Source organism: Meriones unguiculatus, chromosome X, assembly GCF_030254825.1.
Source record: "Meriones unguiculatus strain TT.TT164.6M chromosome X, Bangor_MerUng_6.1, whole genome shotgun sequence".
Classification (NCBI taxonomy): domain Eukaryota; kingdom Metazoa; phylum Chordata; class Mammalia; order Rodentia; family Muridae; genus Meriones; species Meriones unguiculatus.
The window spans coordinates 37,985,521-38,003,730 of record NC_083369.1 but is presented as its reverse complement, the minus strand read 5'-3'; the positions used below and the strand labels follow the sequence as shown (position 1 = coordinate 38,003,730).

The 18,210-nt window shown below is 41.7% G+C and overlaps 1 protein-coding gene across 17 annotated transcripts in view; it reads right to left on the bottom strand.

The window, feature by feature from the left end:
* Window positions 1–3,104: 3,104 nt before the first annotated feature.
* The window catches only part of Huwe1 (HECT, UBA and WWE domain containing E3 ubiquitin protein ligase 1), a 142,319-nt gene continuing 127,213 nt past the window's right edge, over window positions 3,105–18,210 (bottom strand). For 13 of the 17 annotated variants that reach the window (XM_060375768.1, XM_060375782.1, XM_060375774.1 and 10 more), the window contains 17 exons: window positions 17,274–17,865; window positions 15,986–16,104; window positions 15,731–15,887; window positions 14,531–14,663; window positions 14,062–14,264; window positions 13,352–13,479; window positions 11,898–11,994; window positions 9,639–9,797; window positions 8,963–9,208; window positions 8,489–8,606; window positions 7,874–8,014; window positions 7,124–7,411; window positions 6,921–7,026; window positions 5,709–5,826; window positions 5,235–5,416; window positions 4,798–4,988; window positions 3,105–3,713 (listed from right to left, as the gene is read on the bottom strand). In XM_060375768.1, the coding sequence (XP_060231751.1) occupies window positions 3,611–3,713; window positions 4,798–4,988; window positions 5,235–5,416; window positions 5,709–5,826; window positions 6,921–7,026; window positions 7,124–7,411; window positions 7,874–8,014; window positions 8,489–8,606; window positions 8,963–9,208; window positions 9,639–9,797; window positions 11,898–11,994; window positions 13,352–13,479; window positions 14,062–14,264; window positions 14,531–14,663; window positions 15,731–15,887; window positions 15,986–16,104; window positions 17,274–17,865 (3,081 nt within the window). In that variant the 3' untranslated portion in view covers window positions 3,105–3,610. The remainder of the gene's footprint in view (window positions 3,714–4,797; window positions 4,989–5,234; window positions 5,417–5,708; window positions 5,827–6,920; window positions 7,027–7,123; window positions 7,412–7,873; window positions 8,015–8,488; window positions 8,607–8,962; window positions 9,209–9,638; window positions 9,798–11,897; window positions 11,995–13,351; window positions 13,480–14,061; window positions 14,265–14,530; window positions 14,664–15,730; window positions 15,888–15,985; window positions 16,105–17,273; window positions 17,866–18,210) is intronic. The other 4 variants (XM_060375772.1, XM_060375781.1, XM_060375777.1 and 1 more) reach the window with 3 other exon arrangements.

Genomic DNA, 18,210 nt, shown 5'->3' with positions numbered 1-18,210 from the left:
AGGCTGAGTAGTATTGCATTGCATAAATGTACCACAGTTTATTCATTCTTGGGTTGAGGGACATCTGCGTTGTTTCTAGATTCTGACGATTACGAACAAAGCTGCTATGAACATGGTTGAGCAAATGTCCTTGTTGTATGTTGGAGCAAGAAGATTAAGTCTGATGGGCATCTTAGGCTTCATGTCAACCTACTAGTTTAGGAGAATTGGAGATATCTCTGAAAGACTATGTTGCCTGCTTTTTGATCACTTCCCCTTGATGGGACTTCACTACAAGGCTATAGGGGAATAATAGATGAGAATACAGAATAAGCACTAAGAATATATAATAATCATGTGAATAGATGAGCTGGGTGTCTGGGTAGGGGGCTCCTTTATTGGGGGAGGGTGGGACTGGGAGAGGAATGAGGGGGTTTATAACCAAGATGTAAATTTAATAAAAATTTTAATTAAAAAAAAAAAAAGAGTATGTTCTGTGGTCTTTTCACTCTGGCTCCCATGTTATTTACCCTGTCAGTTGGTTCTTATGTGTAGGGGCCAACTAGACTTTTATTTATACAGTGTCTTGGGGTTTTTTTTGGCAGGATTTCTCTTGTGTAGCCATGGCTGTCCTGAACCAGGCCAGACTCAAACTCAGAGTCTGCCTACATCTGTTTCCCTGAGTGTTGGGATCACAGGCATGTGCTACCACATCCGGATCCTCATAGTTTTAAGGGACACTGCTGAAGGTTATTTTTGTAGTCCTTGTTGCTGTTGTAAAATTAGTGTTTTCTTTTTCTTCTCTACCCTATCACCTCCCCATTCTTTTCTGAGATGGGGTTGGGGGTTCCTCTCTGTACAACCCAAGCTGTCCTCAAACTCAGACCCTCCTGAGTGGCTGGGATTATGGGCCTGCACATGTTTCGCTTGTTGTTTTCTAAATGATAGTTTGCATTGGAAAAAGAAGTTAGTCCTACTATCTCACTTATTATGTCCATTACTCACGCATCTCCTTCACTTCAGTTTTCTCATTTAACTGGGGATTGAAACTAGGCTCTCATATATGCTAACAAAATGCTCTGTCATTACTGAGCTATATTTTAGTTCCTGCACTGTCAATCTTTAACTCCAGTTCCAGGGGATTCAACATACTTTTTGGCCACTGCACACACATGGTACACAGTGTACACTCAGGCACAACACCCATACACATGAAAGAAAATACTGCTGGGCACAGTAGCAGGCATATATATGCAGACCCAGCTACTTGGGAGGCTGAGGCAGGATTGCCAGCTTGAGCAGCACAGATCCCAGTCCGAAAAAAACGACCAAAAAACCTACTTCAGTGTACATGCACAGTACATGGTACGAAAAGGAACATTTATATAACCAGCTACATCCAGCTTAAGAAATATCAGTGATGCTGAAGCCTATTGTGTAAATCTCTCTTCCCAGCTACGATTCTACTTACTCTTGTATCACTTATCTTGGACATCAAACACCAATTTTGTCACTTATATGGCTTCTCAGATCCTTTATGCATAGGAATATTTTGCAACGTTGTCTCGATACAGGGTCTTACTACATTGCCAAGGGTATACTTTATCTCCCAAGAGCTGGAACGGTAAGCATATGCAATCATGGTTGGCCTATTTTGCAACTTTTTGAGCTGTGGTTCAGGTTGCTTTTGAACTGTTAGGCTCAAGCAATCTTACCTCAGTCTCCCAAGCAGCTGGAACTACAGGTGTACCATCACATCGAACATTTGAACAGAACTCGTAACTGTATGTAACTTTTTTGACATTTTTGCTGCATGTTACATATTTTCATACTGCATATGATCCTACTTTATGAATACATCCCAATTTTTACATCTTGTATTATAACTAGGCCTTTTGTTGGATTTAAAGTCTAGCAATTTATTTTTCCTTCACTAGGATTCTACCTGTATTCTCCATTTCTACACTTCCTCAACCTCCAACTCATGAGCTCCTTTCAATTCTTTTGTGATCTGGTTACCAAATCTAGGGCCTCACAAATGCTAGGCAAACATACTACTACCGAGCTATATTTTCAGCCCAATAATAGTTTTGTGAGACAGGCTGTCAATTCTATTGCCCAGACTGGCCTTAAGCTCGCAGCAAATCGTGCCCTAGCCATCTTAGTTCAATAATGTGAGCAGCCATAAAAAGCTAGGAACTAGCTCTTATTGTTGGCCCAACAATTCTTTCATTATGAAGTGCTGGACTCTTAATCTTTTTAAAGAACCCACAAAAGTCCTGTCCCATCTACTCAGACACATCTTTATATACTGCATGTGTCTGCTTCTTCCCAGACAATATGTTCTGAGATAGGAGCAATGCAAGTATCTGTCTTTTCAGTTGTCAGATAAAGGTTAGATACAGAAAAGCTAATGTTGAATAGAAAGAAAATGGCTGCCAGCCAACTTACCAGGCCCACAGGATCAAAGTGAGGGCACCCCTTGTTTTCCCACACCTACCTAATATGAGATGTCAACAGGGAAAAAATCTTTAAGCCACAGTGTTTCAGTGAATAAGAAAAAACACACAAAGAAAAGTACTACTTGGGATTGTTTTTCTAACTAACTTTTATTATTATTTTTGTTGGTATTCAAGGCTGGAATTTGATCAGCTTTAAGTGCTAGATAGGATAAAAACCAGAAGACACTACTAGATAATCTGTGAAGACTTGCAGACAAATGGCAAGACAGACAAAACAAAAAGGGTTCCCTTGTGGAGACCTAGTCAAATCTTTTGCCTATTAAAATTAACTAAAAATAAGCCAAAACTTGTAAGGAAATTAAACTTGAGACTATCATAAATGCTCACCAAATAAAACACTGCGTGGTTTGAGTGAACTCTTGAAAGTTTTGGTAGAACCTTTTGCAGTGTGTTCCAAAAATCTTCCCAATTTTTGGTGGCTGTCAGTCTCTTCTCTGAGGAAACTGACTGAGAAAGGAAGTTGTATCAGAAGTGGAGGTGGGTGGATGAGCAGGAGGGGCAAAAATGGTCTTCTGGAAAGTTAATTTGTCTAGTATGTACATAAGAGGGTATTTTTTCTCAATTTTTATTTTGGAAAAAAAAAACTCTGTTGTGAAAAGTGAGTTATGAAGAGTGCTCTTTATTTGAAACCTCCACAACACAGATGCCAATCTTGTCTCGCATTGAATCATTAGCTGTGCACATCAACACATTCCAAGCACAAATTAAGAAATGCAAACAGAACAAAAAATATATATATATATATATATAATTTTTCCCCTATCCAAAGGTTTCAAGTCTCAATGCAGCAAATCCTTCTGAACACAGAATCTGAGGAGCACACTGTTCAGTTGGGACAAACAGGTCCTTGCAAAGGCTACTGCCTTCTTTAACACATGGGGTGGGGAATCATGGACGGAATGGAAAAGGGAGAGGCAAGAAGGAAAGGGGAGAGGAAAGAGAATGAGAAGGGAACAGGTATGCACTAGGGAAGATGGGCAGCTGGGACACACACATGGTGAGTTGGTGAATTTCATTTATTGGACTTTGACATTTTCTTTCTGGATCTTTTAAATCCCTCCCTCCCCAGGTCCAACAATGGTAGAAAATCCCCAATCAGGCAGACCTTATTAGGCCAGCCCAAACCCTTCAGAGCACTCCTGGATGGCCAATAGTAGCATGTGGCGGAGCTTCTCAAAGCTCTCATAGGCAGGCAGGTCCAGTTGATTAAAACTAAAATGAAAAAAATATTAATCCATGAGAGAAGATAAATGAGTCTCAGTGTTATCAACCTTATGTTCCTTTCTGAGTTAGAACTAATCTAACCACTGCTTCTCAATGACTTTCCCATCTTTTCCCCAATCTGCTGATCTGGCCTCAATACTGCAACATAAATTGGCTCCTGCTATAACTTATACACCTTTGCCTATCTATAGGCCATGCATTGGAGAAGAACCAGCTGGGAAACATATAGAATAGTTGGTAAATTCCATTTATTCATTTAACTTTTACCTTAAAAATATTTTTTTATGCTTATGAGCGTTTTGCCTGAATGTATGTTTGTGCACCACATAGCAGGAGGGCAGAGCACTGAAGAACTAGAGTTACAAATGGTTGTGAGCCATCATGTGGGTGCTGGGATCTGAACGCATGTCTTCTGCAATAGTAGTATGCACCTTATCTGCTGATCCAGCCAGTCATCTATTGTTTTTAAACTTTTTCTAATACTTTGGAGGTGGGGTCTTATGCATCCCAGGTTGGCCTCCAAATCACTACACTGATAACCCTGAACTTCTGATTGTCCTGCCTCCACCTCCCAGGACTACATGCATGTACTAATTCACCTAATTTATATGGTGTGAGGAATGGAACCTTGGTGCAAGTATTCTAACCAACTGAATTACATACATAACTGGAGTCATAACACTTTCTAAGAAACAATTGTCTTTAAAGAGGCATTTAGGCATTTAGGTTTACTGTTGATATATGTGGATATATGCATGTTAGTGGAGGTGCCTGTAATGTGAACAAGAGGAGTATATTAGATACCTTGTATTTGGGAGTTACAGTGGTTGCAAGCTGACCTTCGTGTGTGCCGAGAACTAAATTCTGGTCCTCTAAGAAAGACCAGTAAAAGCTCTTAACTACTGAACCATCTTTCCAGGCCCTGCTCACTTAAACCTCCATAGACCAAACAAACTGAGGTTTCTAAAGTCATGGAGCTGGCCATACTTGTGCTCCCATCCTTGGGTAGATATCTAGAAGTTATCAAGTCTATAAGCTCACTGAAAAAGAAAAAGTTAAAGTTGTTTCTCACCATGTATGAGCTGAAGGCAGGCGATCTGTGGATCTGTCATCTCGATGAATCTGAAATTTCTGAATACCATTCATACCTTCAAGGGCAGCAAACCCTTGCAGGGGCACCTTGGAAGTACCCGTGACAAACTGGAGGAACTTGGCACGGTCTGCTTGGTCAAAGGAACGCAATGCTCTCCAGAACCACTGGATCTGTAGGAAGAGAACACAAAAGCCAATGTTAGAAGGAGAGCTTGTGAAGATCAGGAATCGGCAATGGACTTAAAATATTAGTCAAGTCCCCTTTGTGGAATGGCCTTCAGCTTCTTTATAGGATGGGTGAGAATATCAGCTGAAAATATGCTCCAGAAGAACAAAGAGGCATAGATACACTGTCGTCCATAAACCAGCACTGGTAAGTATGAAAGTACGGGGATACTTCTGTTAGCAGCAACTCACCTGAATAGAGTTGGATTGGTACTTGTGGTACTCAGTGTTAGATTTTAGGTCATCTATGTCGATGGTGGGCAGCCCTGATATGAGCAGCTCTAATTCCTGCTCAGTGAAGATGGAAATTAGGCGCTTTGGAATGATTTCATAGAAGCCTTCCAAGAAGGCTGCCAGCTGTTTGCGGATGGCTCCTGGTAAAAAAATGAAAAAAGTGACATGGATTCAGAACTCATACAACTGAAGAGGTAGTCTCAACTCGACACCTGATACTGACAGATCTGCCTGCCTCACCTACCACTGTTTCCAGGCCCCTATATGATAGGAGATGAAGCTAAGTATTTTGGTCAAGTGTTCTGACTCCTTTTGTGCAAGGCATTTGTGGCTTTGTCTTTGGAAATAAGAACAAAAAACATGAAATAAATAAACGGCTGAGCTTGTTCCTTGAACAAGTAGAGGACATTATCTAAAGGACATTACTCCTACCTGTCATTCTCATCTGGCACACCAGGTGTACATATTCCTTTTTATTCTCCTCTGTTACCAAGATGTTGGCTCCATTGGGTTTGAGGTCACGAACTTCACATACTCCAAATTCTTGAACCTAGAACATCCAGGACACCAACCATATATATCAGGTTTGTCCTAGGCTTCAACTAACACAGAGATGCAGGAACACACTCTTTAACTTTTTGCCATGTCCCAGACAGAAAAGTTGCACAACAATAGTTAACTGCCATTTTCATTAGCATAAAGCTCCTCTACATAGGAAAAAGCTGAAGAAAGTAATGAAATATTAGTCTCTGGCTCTAAAACAAATGAGGAAAGAAAGGGTACCTCTATTTGTCTAATTCAATTATAGAACTACTTGTCTGTCTTTACCATTGAATTACCTATTAGAACATTTTGTGTATGTGGGAGGAGCAGAGGTCAATGACAAGCATCTTCCTCTATTCACGCCACGCCCCACCTTACTTTTTGAGAAAGGGGTCTCTCAATGAATTTGAAGTTCAATGATTTGGCTATGACTAGCTGTGAGTTCCCAGCGATCTGGCCACCTGGCTTTGCACCTCTAGCCCTGGGGTTACAGATGAATGCTACTATGACTAGCCCCTCCTGGAATTGGAATATTTTTTTTCTTATTTTTATTTTTTATGTGTATGGTGTAAGAAGATCAGGACAACTTGAAGGAGTCATTTCCCTCCTTCTACCATGCTGAGCCCTAGGGTTAAACTCAGGTTCTCAGGCTTGTTGGCAAATGCCCTTACCTGCTAAGTCATCTTGCTAGTTCTGAAACCTTTATTGAAAAAAAAAATATATGAGCTAGAGAGATAGCTCAGTATTAAGAGTGTGTGTGTTCTTACTTTTCCAAATCTTTAAAGTTTTGGTTCCCAGCACCCAATTTTGGTGGCCCACAATCCTGTAACTGCAGCTCCATGGGACCCAATCCCCACTTCTGGCTTCAGTGCTAACCTGAACACATGTGGTATATACACATAAATAAAACAAGTGCTCTTATACACTGAGCCATCTTTCTTCTGCTCTAGGATATTTTTAAAAGAATAAACTAGGAATCAGGTTAGATTATTTTGCCAATTCTGTTTTCTGTTTATGATGTTTGTTTGATACAGTCAAAATCCTTTCTCAGAACTGTTGACACTCAAAGAGTCAGTTCCCCAAATGTATCTCCCAACCTACCTCAGTACTGAAGGTGAGGTCATAGCCTAGTGTAGAGACATCATTTTCTAGAAGATAAACTAGGCCCTGGTAGAAGTGGTAATCCTCACTCTCCATATCTGTATACCTAGAAAAATGCAATCAGATAGGGTCATGACTTGGTGAAGGAAGAGTCAGAACAGGGAGATAAGGACCTGAGAGTCTAAAGACTACTGCAATCTCACCTGACAGACTTGCCCAAGATATGTTTGTAGAAGGACCGAGTAAAATAGCACTCCAGGAGACGGTTGTCATATACAGCTTTGGCTACAATGCGTCCAACAAACTTGAAGTAGCTGAGGTGGTTGGGGTTACAGTGGGAAGATGGATTGATTGTGTAAGTGACCCGGTCACCAGGTGAGGTACGGAACAAGGCATACATAGGATTGAACATCTCTCGAGAGATGATCATGTACCACTCTCGCAGGAGGCCTCCAGCATCCTGCCCTTCTTCTCCTTCAAACACTATATACCTGCATTAAAAGAGCAGAGATAAGAGAGCTGTGCAGAAAGCCAGAACAAATCTGGACTATTCATGTAACATGATGTAAGCAAGAAAGAGTCTCTGAATCTGACTTTGGGAGATTCCACTGTCAGATGGAAAAGTGAACAGAATACCAAGAGAACTCTGGAAAAACAGATCATGATTTTAATCTGTCTTATTAGCTACTGTGATATTTGGTGTTGCAAGCTACCAATTTCTTCTAGGTGGCTTTATAATCTACCAGTGAATTACAATTTACTCACTTGGCAGGGGCACTCAAGAACATGGTGCCTTCCAAAGCCAGGGTAACCACCTGCTCAGGAGGCAGATTCTTAGTCATACCCTAATAATGGTACAAGCTCCCACTACAAAGACTTAGGCCACTGCTACCATACAGAAAGAGCTTCCTGCCCTGAACCATCTTGGCTGTTTTTCTCTCCTAAGTTCTTACAATCGATTCTTCATTTCTTCTGGAGATTTGCGATGCAGCTCACGATAGGAGTCTTCAAATACATGGTCACGGCGGACATGAACTGCCATGTCTTCCTTCCGGAGCCCTTCATCCAAACGTTCCAGCTCTTGGCGGAAATATCTTAAGATGAAGAAAAGGAAGGTAGGTAGGGTTGGAGGTGGCAGAGCAAACTTGTATTTGTCCATTTAGAAGGAAACTCAGTGACTCTCTTTTTACCCTACACATCTGGAAAGCACATAGCAGCTGAGAGAGACAGATCATTTATTATGAATTAAAAATTTTTCCCCATTTCTACTGAATAAGAGATCATATTTTTTCCCTATTTCTACTGAATAAGAGATCATAGACTATTACATTAACCTGCAACAAACAAGGAAGTACAATTTTGTGTACAGGAAGGAGTAGAGATGATGAGGAGTCTTGAGCCTAGTTTTGACTGCACCACCATGACTCTAAAGGATGAAATGGGACTTTAGAAATATAGTGCCACCAAGAAACCCTTATAGTCCTAGGAGACCCTATGGCTTTTTTTCTCTCAGAGGGGAGACAGGTTATCACTTAAGTAGTTCTTCACCCCAATACCAGGGCACATACTTGCGTTTGACATCAAAGTCAAGGACACGAATGTAATCTACTAAGACAGCAAAAGGCCCATCAGCAAGGTGAGTGGTGGACTGACGTAGTATCTGGTTTAACACAGTGCGGTGAGTCTCTGAGAAGAGATAACAACAGGAAATCAGTATATCATAGGTCCTAAGAAGTTACACAATAGTCTACTAGCTACCAATTTGCTCTTGTTTCAGGGGCCTAAATCAGTAATTACTTAAGGCTAAGGGCCAGTCCTGAGTATGAATGTGAAATCTGGGCATTTATATCACCTGGCTTCACATGGTCTCATATAACACTCAAATAAATCCCTTAGAGTGGAAGCACATAAGAGCTTCTACAGCAGAACTCTTCTATCATTACTATGTCTGGTTTTTTGCAATATGTGAAACTGTCTCATTCTGCTGAATAAGCTAGGGATAAAATACTTTCCATATCTGTTGGTCAAAGTGTTCCCTGTACCTGCAAAGCGAAGGAACTTCTGTGTGTCAGGGGGCAGGCTCGAGGAGATGTGCATAGACGAGGGCTCCCTGGAGAAGAATGGGTCAAGGGAGGAAGGAGTGGCTGGGGTTAAGGGGGCAGGGGAGAGTGGAGGAGGCTCATCCTTGATATGTGCCAGCTGGCTCTCACGGGTGTCTCGGACAGGAGGCTTGCTCTCCCGCTCTGTGGCATGGACCAAAAAGAAGGCCTCGACAGCAGGCTGTAGCACTGGGGATAGTAATGACAACAAAGTGACATTTTACAAACACTAACATATAAATATGCCCCACTTTTTCTTAACCATTCCAGAAAACAAAATATGAAAGAAATAATGAAAACTTGTAGGGAAATATAATAGTAACAAAGGCAAAAAGGAAGTTAGAAACTGGAAACAGTCAATCAGTTATAAAAACAAATCTCAGTCTAAACAGTAAAATGTACTAGAATTACCAAGAGAGAAGGTAATTCTTTTAAATTCTTGTTATAAATGCACGCACACGCACACACACACACAGAGAACAACCTTGAACTGAGGAAGAAAAAAAAAGAGCAAGATATCGCCACCACCACTACGAGGCAGTGTCTGAGAACAGGACAAAAGGTTTGGAATCTGTAACCTCAGAGAGCAACTCACCTGTAACCTCAGAGAGCAACTCACCTAACACTGCATGCTGGTCATGGGATTCCTCCAGTTCCTTTAAACATTCACCTAGCATGTCCCACAGCTCATCTAGGCTCAGCTGCTCACTGAGCAGTGGCAACTCAGGTGGTCTCTCCTCTTTCTCCTTTTCTCCCTGTGGTGCTCCATCTGAGGCTACTAGATATACAAAAGACAGTCAGAAAGCTTTCAGAGTTTCTTACTTGAGATCCCCCCACCCCCCAAAGTACAGGCTACTAGACAGAGTGGGCTCACCGGTCAAAGAACATTGAACAACATCTAGAAGGTAAATTAAGTAAGAAATTTGGCTCCTCAATTATGCTAGTCTCATTTTTAGTGTTTAAAGGCCACATACTGTGTAGTCTTGCATTGCCTCTTAGCCCATAAAGAACCTTTTTGTTTAAGTTATTTAAGGGCTATGTGCTATGATGGAACTTTTGAAAAATTGCCTTCAAGTACAAGTATGTTTTAGAATATTTTGATAGATGCCCTTGCAATCAGGGTGCCTTCTCCCTATTTTCTTTTCTAAGAGATATGGCTACAACATAAACTAGTTATTTTGATTCAATAATTTAATTTTATTTTGACTTAATCATTTAAAAGTCTAATACATTTTACATTAGTCAGTCTTAGAACTTTACAGCCCCAAAGAAGTCTTTGTGCAAGATGGACACCTCCACCCTCCATGGTTGGTATTTTTCCTAGTTCTCCGAAAATTTATTCACAACTGCTTAATAGCCAAGTAAAAGAGAAGCAACTGCTTTTTCACTAGCCCTTTCCCCACCTCCCTCTACACCCGACCTGACCTTTGCTTTCATCCTCTAACCAAATCCTGACTATTCTTCAAGGGTCTGACAGCCCTAGGTTTGAGTCCTGGCTGTGGCACTTGCAGATCATATGACCTTGGCTAAAAGATGATGGATAGAACATGGGAGTAATATTTATCTCCCAAAGTCCAGGTGACTCAGTATAGCATTTCAAAACTGGGTGTCCTATGAAAAAAACTATTTTAATGTGTTTAAAGGGTATCAAAAGGATTCTTTGTGCAACTCACTGAAAAAAATGCCACATTTACTATATGCCAGGTACTTGGTTAAATAAGAAACCATTTATTTTATTATAAAAACTATAAATATCCCTATTTTAATTAAAAAAATGTGTGTATATGGACAAAAATCAGCTGTGGGATTGTTTCCCTAGGTCAGTGGTTCTCAACCTTCCTAACGCTGGGAACCTCTAATATAGTTCCTCATGTTGTGATGACCTCTGACTACAAAATTATGTTATTTCATAACTGTAATTTTGCTACTGTTATGAATCATAATGCAAACATCTGTTTTCAGATGGTTTTAGGAAACATGTGAAAAGGATCATTCAACCACAACCCCCAAGAGGTCATGACCCACAGACTGAGAACCACTGCTCCAAGGCCATCCACTTGCTTTTTAAAATGGGGTCTCTCCCTGATTAGGGTAGGAAGCCTAGGGATCCGACTATCTTGGCTTTCTCTAGCACTGGGATTATAAGAGTATTTGTCTGGTATTTCTGACCTGGGATTGAAACTCATCCACCAAGGCAAGCATTTTACTTAGACTGGGCTGTTTCCCGTCCCAAACAGCACTGTTTATAACCCAGAGCTGATAAATGAGGGAGCCAAGACTTAAAGCACATGCCATATCCATACGTATTATACTATACTTCCTTTTTTTCTTTTTTTTGGGACAGGGTCTCAGTATGTAGCTCTGGTTAGCCTGAAACTTTCTATGTAGACCAGATGGCCTTGAACTCAGAGATATGCCCACTTCTGCGTCCAGAATACTAGGATTAAAGGCTCTGTAGCAAGTACCCTTACCTGCTAATGCAGCTATTTCATCTCCTTTTGAGACAAAGTTTCACTATGTGGCTGCAGTTTTGGTGTGTGAGTAGCTCAATCTTGCTTCAGTTTCATATTTAGGAAAAAAGGAAAACTTGTGGGAGTTAGTACTCCCCTTTGACTATGGGGGTTCTGGGGCTCAAACTCAAGTTGTTAGGCTTGGTGGCTAGCACAAATTCCCTCTACTCAGTAAGTTATCTTTCCAGGCCCTAATCTATTTTAAAGACAGGTTCTTCCTCTGTTGTCTAGGCTGACTTCACATCTATGATTCTGTGAACATTTATAAAAAACCAGTGCTCAATGAGCTTATATATTCTGGGAACAGGGGATCCAGTAAAACGTCTAACTTATTCTTCTGCTGAGCTACAAGCAGCAGTAGTACTGACCAATGGACTGAGTATCTTGAGCACTGGGAGATGGCTGGTCCACATCCATGGGAGACTCCTCTCTCCGAACAGGTGCTTCTGATTGGTTAGATTCCGACTGGATAAAAGGAGGCAAGGTCACATAAAAGGTGTAACTCTGCTTTCCTCTGGGAATAGAGGTTGGCCCCCAAATGTCTCACACATTGAGTTTAGAAGACACTTTGTCCTACCTGGTTATCAAAGTCTACAGGTCTCCAGGTCAAAAGAATGCTATGAATACTTCCTTTTCACTCTGAGCTTACAGGTTTCCCCAAGAGCTCCCTGAAAACCTGCTTTCTCTATAAGCTGCTCCTACCTAATTCCCACTGAGACCCCACTCTACCTTCCACATTCATGACCTGAATATAAACAAAAATTCAGGAAGTTTTCTGGAATAGGTTTTCTTTTTGTTTGTGTATGTACACTTAAGGTAGAAAGAAGGCAGGCTTGTTGACTATTTCTATTTGTTCAAACTGAACTTACTATTTAATCTTCCATTGGTGGGTTACTTGAAAAGCTATGTCTTTATCAGGTTGGACAGGACACTGGGCAGAAATAAATACCCCAGAACAGCAGCTCTTTACTTTCTCTTTCAATTGCTGCTGGAGTAGTTTTCCTCACAATCTATACTATGTAGAGTGTGACCGGCAGTATACTGTATAGCAGAATTTTTGTTGTTATTTTGAAACAGGGTTTCTCTGTGTGGGCTTTGGCTATCCTCAAACTCACAGAGATCTAACTGCCTGTGGTCTGAGTGTTGGGATTAGAGGTGTATGCTACCACTATCTGGCTCTAGAAGTTTTATATAAAGAAAAACCAGGCCTCGGGATACCTTGCTATTTTTAGAAAATGATTTCCATGTCTCAAGAACAGGAAGGCAATGAGAGTGCCACAGCTTTTATTACAGTCATTCTAATATGGAACCCCAATGGTAAGGCAGCTACTTGAGTACCCAAAAGCTTCCTCCTAAAGTAGCTCATTTCTTACATGCCAAAGAATTATGAAGAGGCAGAGACTAGGGTGGACGGAGTTAACTACATAATGGAAGTGCTTATAGATAATGTACCAAGCATGGGGACATTCAAGGGCAGCACTCTAGAGTTGTCTCTGCATTACTTCATGTCACTATACTTTTAACCCCACACCCCTCAGAACCAAGGCACTGCACAGACAATTTGCAAAACACCACTAACTAGATAGCTGGGAGTGAGGTATGATGGCCAAGCTTCAAATCCAACCAGATGTCAATACAAACCCGTAAGACAATGAGCAGTAAGGGAAACACCAACAGAAAGTAACCCTGTTGTCTAGAGGCATTCATTTAGCAAACTTAATGCAAAAGCATACAAGGTATGGATAATGAAACCCCATTGATGACATGGTGCAGGAAGGAGGGTAGAAAAAAATGAATGAGGGGCCGCAGGCATCATGCTAACCGTTGCTGCTTGTTGCTGTCTCCGCGCCCTTTGACCCTCACGTACCATTTGTATAATGGCATCAGCCTCAGCCTCCAGCTGCCGAACAGCTGCCTGGATGCTGCTAGCTGAGCCTAAACCGGAGGAACCTGGGAGAAAGAGGGAAAAGAGAAAAAGGAAGACACAATATAAAATGTAGGAAGAGGGAATGCCCAAAATTCTCTCCTCTATTCTCAGATGCCACAGGGCATCTTGTTGAGTTTGAGTTTTAGCTTAGGAAGTTTTGTGTACTCATAATCAATCCCCAAAGGTAGGGAGGGAGGAGTAGGGGTAATGGTACCAGGCAAAGGGATGGTGGCATGTAAAGTGTTCTATGGGACAGGAGGAAAGATAACACATCAAGCCAATGTCTGAGAACATAGCTAATGTTTCAGTCAGGAGTGTTTAAGGAGGCAGAAAGCACACAGTATAAGTTAAGTCTTTCTCAGCAAAATGTGTTTCCCAATTTCTCTGCCAGATTTCAAGTACCCCTTAATTGTAACTTGATCTCTCCAGTCTCAGGTAGACAACTTGAATGGGTTATACGATACAGCCATTAACATTTTGATCTTAAAAAAGGGGGTGTAGGGTTCTTTTTGGAAAGGTCAAATAGTACATTTTAGCGCTGCTCCTCTAGGGATTCATCACCACCACCACCACCACCCTCATTTAGACACTCTTTAGTTCCATACCTAGCCTGCCTGTCTGCTTGGCTTTCTTGTTAGCTCGTCGTGTGTCATCCCGCAGCTGGATAATGACCTGCAGTACCCTCAAGAAGAACTTCTGGGTAGATGTCTTGGATGTCAACATGGACATAGACGGCAGCTGGAGCTCCCGGCCACCCAAAGGTCTTTTCTGAGATGCCACAATTACCACATTCTCAGCCATGTCAAACCTGTATAGTATAGAGATGACTTGCATATATTGAAAACATCAGAGTATAAATACTTGAAGAAGGAGGACTTGTGATATTAACTAGAAAAAAAATAACCTCAAATATAGTATTAACCAGTATGGAAATTTTGAGAAACACCATGTCAAGTATTTTATAGGATCAATAGAAAAACCACCTGCAGAGATGAAACACAAGAGGAAAACCAGCCAAAGCCACTTTTCAAATGTCTAGGATTCTAGCCCACATCCAAAAGAGTTACTACCCACCTGCTCTGCATTTTGCCTTTCAGTTTGGTGGTCTGTGGCTGTTCCTCAGGTAGGCCATCAGGAGAGAGGGCCTCACACTGGGTTCGCCGTTGCTGTTCTAGATTGTATTCCCGTAGCTCAGCCAGTAGGGTACCTGGGATGGCAGGAGTCAAGTGTTCAGAAAGCTGAACCTTATCAGGAAACTGTTTCAGGAAGTTAAAGTTAAACAGGAAATTTGGCTAATTGGTTTATTGTTTGTGCTAAGGACCAACCACTCAGAGACTACCAATTTGTAACTGGCCCATTGAATCTACACAAAATGCAATTTGCTGCAGAAAAGAAAAGAAAAAAAGAAAAAAAAATCTCTTCTGGAGGCAGACAGACTATGACCTATGTTCTGTTCAACATAGCTCTTAAACTTTCTCAGGTTTTGTGGTATTTGTATCCTGAAAGTTTTCTATGAGAACTCTGAGATAATCATTTATCACTCAGACAGTGTTCAGCTCATGGGTTCTAAATAACTGGCAGCAGTCGAGGAATGTCCAACAAGAGACAAATTTTTAGGAAAAAACTTGTAATTCTCATAAAAAGAAGAAATACTTGCATGATACAGACCTATCAACTCTCCCATATGAGCTTCTACGACATTTGTGGAATGCTAAGCAGGTAGTTAAGATTGAGGGAGATATAGAACTAGGAGAGTGGTGCAAGAAAATAGAAACATTCCATACCAAGAAAAAGATGGGTTTCTATTCCTTGGTCCAATAATTTTCTCATATTGGGCTTAGTTTTGTTCTGGACAAAAACCAGGTAAGACAAAGGAAACGAGGCACCTTCAAAGTGCTAGAGCTTTTGCATCCTCCAACCTATACAAAGAGGCCATTATTCTGAATATAATTGCTGGATTTGATCATCTTTTGAGATGAGAAAAGCTGTCTCTGTGCCTTCGTCATGGGGCTCTTACAGACACTTATCAAGGAGAGAAAAAAAGGAGGTCTTTTCTGTTCTCACAAATAGTATTCTCTTATCCCTTCACTAAGCACAGATGACAGCTATTTAGCCAGCTAGTCAGCCTTGTTGACGAACAATCTAGCAGAGGAAAACAAGAGCTGTGCTTTAGGAGCATGGTCTAATTCATGTGTGTGTGTCGGGGGGGGGGGATGAGGGGAGTTGGGAATACTTTTAATAAGACAGAATAGAATGTTTTAATACCATTATTACCTATCTGTTTACAAAGGGTATAACCCAAATGGCGGGCTCCATTCAGTAGCAGCTTAAGAACTGTGTCTCGGGTCCCAGAGTCCCCCCGAGAGAGCTGTAGTAACACATTGGCTGCATCTTCTAAACCTTCTTCAGAACAAGAGTGGGATGTCAACACCTAGGTAAAATATAGGAGAAATAATAAGCCCTAACCCAAGAACTGAAATGTCTATCCCCTCCCTTCAATTTCAGAAGGTATGAAGATCTTAGACTCACCTCCACGGAGAGCTGTAACTGGTTTTCAGTGAGGCCGGAGGATACCATTTTTAAGTCTATAGCATTGCTACCTCCTTCACCCACCTTTGCTGGAGATTTGCTGCCTTTAGTAGTGAAAGCTTTGAGGAAACAGAACATATTAAAGCTCTGTGAGTGCTCTAAGCCTGGAAACTGTTGCACTGTACAGGGCTTCAAAATGACAAAAGCAGAGAAAATGACAACCTATCTATCAAAGCCAAATCTTTTTTGTATGTTGGGAATTGAACTGAGGGTATTATGCATTCCATCGAAGCACTATCTACCACTGAGCTATATTCTTAGCCCCAGAGCTGACTCTTAAGTGTGCCTTGTAATGTGACCAAAAATGCTGTATTTCTCCCAATTGTTCCCCTACCACAGCCCCAACTTATTCTTTAAAAACCTACTCCTGCAGATAATTCTTAAAGTCACCTGCTACCTGGTATATTTTCTCTACTTCCCAAGATGATCTGTTACCTTAAAATCACACTGCATTCATTCAGTGTATTGTAGTCTAAAAATCATTGATGATTACGAATAAACTCCACCACTTTTGCTGTCTAGCCAGAGGCTCAGCTTTTTACAGGTGTGTGCACGTGCATACACCAGACACATGGAAAACAGACAAGGGGATTAAGGCAGATGATGACATTCACAGCCAAACTCTGGGCAGAGCTCAGGAAGTCTTATGGAAGTAGGGGGAGATGGAAGGACTCATAGGGTACAGGAGCCCCACAAGGAGACCAACAGAGTTAAAAATACTGAGACCAGGGAGTGGGTCCTGCAGAGACTGATGCACCAATGATGCATGGACTACAGATGGAGAGGACATAGAATTCCTGCTCAGATGGCAGCTCAGTGTCCATGTGAGTTCCCTAGTAAGGGGGCTGCCTCTTTGATCACCTGCCCCTGGAGATGTAGCCTTACAAGGCCACAGAGAAAGAGGATCTAGGCAGTCCTGATGAGACTTGATAAGCTATAGGCAGATGGCAGAGAAGGAGACCTCCTCCCCTTTAGCGGATTGGGGCAAGGGATAGAAGGGAAGAGAGAGGGTGGGACTGGGAGGAGTTGAGGGATGGGGCTTCAATCAGGATATATAATGAACAAATTGTTAAAAAAAAAAAGAGTTGTTACAAAGAGAAAACAGACAAATAGAGAAAGAACACATCTCACAATAATTATCATTTAGGAAGGACTACCTGGATTGGAAAGTGAGGGTAAGTTGGGAGCCATAGTATACACCCCATAACCCTGAGTTGACAACACTTACTTGAAACAGTAGTGGTAACAGTTGTGGGGGTAGTCATTGTGGTAGAAGCAGCTACAGTAACGGTGGAAACAGGTGTGGCAGAAACCAGAGCTGGAGCAGAAGTGATGGGGGTGGTTGCAACAGGGGCTGTGGGCGTGGGGATGGTGGCAGTAGTGGTGGTGGTAGATGTGGTTGAGTTGGCAGCAGCACTGCTGCTAGAGTTAGCTTGTGCTTCCGATACTTTGTTTTCTGGGAGAGCAATTGAGATGAGAGAGAGGAGTCTCAGGAGTTTCTCGGTTAAGAGAGAACTCCGGCGGATGACCGGATGTGATAACATGTTCATGAGCTGTCCCAGTGGAGAAGCTTCAAGGCTGTGTAAGGAAGTTTCCCCTTCACCACCAGCGTTCACTGGTACTGACTTCACTGAGTTCTTGCCTTTCCGGCTAACATTCATGTTGTCCAGTTTTACCAGCAAGTCCCAGAAGTCTGTACAAATGCCACTGCTGGAGGACTGTGAGGAGCATGGGCTGCATGTCTGCTTACTGCCCTTTTCCCGATCACTCTCACAGTTTGTTTCTTTGGTCCGCTGCTGTGTAAAGTGGCTGGGAAACACCTGCCGGGATAAGAAGAATAGGCTTGATCTAAGTTGCTTCTTAGACTCTCCTTTTCTTTGAAAAGCTCTTGGTAACATAGGGCAGATGGATTACATGAGTTTTATCCAGCAGGTGGTGAAGTAGCCTAGAGAAATAAGGACTTTGAAGATAATGATTAGCAACCTTTTCCTAAATCTTCATCTCTCTGTACTTATGAAACAGGGAAGACAACATAGCCTGTCAAAGTTGTTGGTATTAAATGAGGTAATGCAAAATTTTTCCCAGTGCCTAGTACAGGTGGACCCCCGATAAACAGTAGAACTGTTCATTATTCAAAAAATATTGAGCTTGTCACTTTCTAGTCA